Below are 1,586 nucleotides of genomic sequence, written 5' to 3'. Positions count from 1 at the left end.
CGCGACGCCTCCCATCCAAGAGCCGCATAAGGCCCCCGCCGAGTCAAACACCAATATCGAGCGTACAGCGCTCTCGCTGGAAGCTCGCGGTCGGGGTTTGACACGAGAGTCCCTATGGGACTGGTGCGCGCGATCGGCGACTGGCGCCTGCAGCGCCACAATGAGCCGGTGCTCGAGAACACTCCGAGAAGAACGCGAGGATACGCACCAGGACGGGCCACTCACGCGATCAGTCCTTGCTCGACACGCTACCTTCCTTCTTGACCTCTGGGTTGGCGAAGAGCCTGCGACGGGGTGATCCAAGGTTCGTGTGTTTACTCTGGAAATGACGCTTGAGGTCGTGCTTGCGGGCGAATGACTTCCCGCAGTCCGGGTGTTCGCAGGAAAAGTTACGTTCATTGAAGTGAACAGCTTTGACGTGTTCCGTGAGGTTATGTGTCCTCGCAAACACTGGTACACTCCTGAGCGCCAGCACACCAGTACGAGAAGAGGACCATGCTCACCGGCGCCGCAAGTCTTGCATTGGTACCTGGGAGTCGTGTCCTGCTTTCGTGTGCGCTTCGTCGGCTTCTCCTCATAGCTCAGGTCCTCGCCAGCACTTGAACCATCGTCGCTAGAATCGCGTTTGGCAACGCGTCGCGCCGTAGCGAGCTTCACTTCCGTCTGCTCGATGTGCACGACCGCCTTCGCGTCGGGGCACTGCGGACCCTGGATCGTAAGGGGAGCCGCAGGGAATGTGAAGGTGACCGCAGGTGATGCCTTGGTCACAGCCACATATGCCTCTGGCTCAGGAAGAGGGAGACTATGAGCGTCTGCCGCGCCCATAACAGGCGGCGGCAGAGGCTCGCAGCCGGCGAATATGTTGGAGGCCGCTGACCAGGAAGATGCACTGGGAAGCGCGAGCCCACGTACATCTGCATTGTGATCGAGGGATGTGCTGTGATCATGGGTGTGTGCAGGAGGTTCCGCGTCGCTGAGAGACGCGCAGCGAGGATAAAAGCCAGATGTCGTCGCGGAGAGGGGCGAGCCAACCATGGTCGCCTCGGACAGCGGGGACTGGGGGATCGCGAGAGGCTCGAGGGATGGGCGATAGGCGTCGCTCATGAGAATAGATGGATGGGAAGGGTTGTGATGCTCGAATATTTTGGTCCAGTCGGCGTCGCCGAAGGGGTCAAGGAATAAGTCGTAGGAGGGTGCGGTGTGAACGTCGTCGTTGAATTGCTGTGTACAGGTCGATCCTTGCGCGTCGTTGAAATTGAATGGCGCTGAGCCTTCGACAAAACTTGAAGGGTCGTGAGAGCGCAGGAAGTCATGATGAGATCCAAGCAGCGTGGCATAGAAATCGCCGGAGTCCATAGCGAGGAAGAGGAAGGGGTACAGAGCGATCGCGAGGGAGGTTGGAAACCGAGAGGAGGGGGGAAACTGAACCAGGTCCCAGCACTTACGGTATAGTCCGGCGCTACAGGTTCTGCGGCGTACTGCAGCACGCAGCTTCTACTTCTTGGGCGCAGTAGATAATCCAGCCTCGAGGTCATACCTAGGAAAAAGAAGGCATCCAGCAAACCTTGTAACCCTCTGCATGTGCC

General features: G+C 58.8%; 1 protein-coding gene across 1 annotated transcript; it reads right to left on the bottom strand.

Annotated features, from left to right (window-relative positions):
• Positions 1–229: 229 nt before the first annotated feature.
• DICSQDRAFT_175746 (uncharacterized protein) lies at positions 230–1,356 on the bottom strand (the record flags this gene model as incomplete). Its single annotated transcript, XM_007371634.1, has 2 exons — positions 230–450; positions 504–1,356. The coding sequence occupies 2 exons, from the start codon at positions 1,354–1,356 to the stop codon at positions 230–232; spliced, it is 1,074 nt and encodes a 357-aa protein (XP_007371696.1).
• Between the last annotated feature and the right edge of the window lie 230 nt (positions 1,357–1,586).

The sequence above is a fragment of the Dichomitus squalens genome, assembly GCF_000275845.1.
Source record: "Dichomitus squalens LYAD-421 SS1 unplaced genomic scaffold DICSQscaffold_144, whole genome shotgun sequence".
NCBI lineage: Eukaryota > Fungi > Basidiomycota > Agaricomycetes > Polyporales > Polyporaceae > Dichomitus > Dichomitus squalens.
Note: the sequence above shows the minus strand (reverse complement) of the source record. Positions and strands in the feature narration are given on the sequence as shown.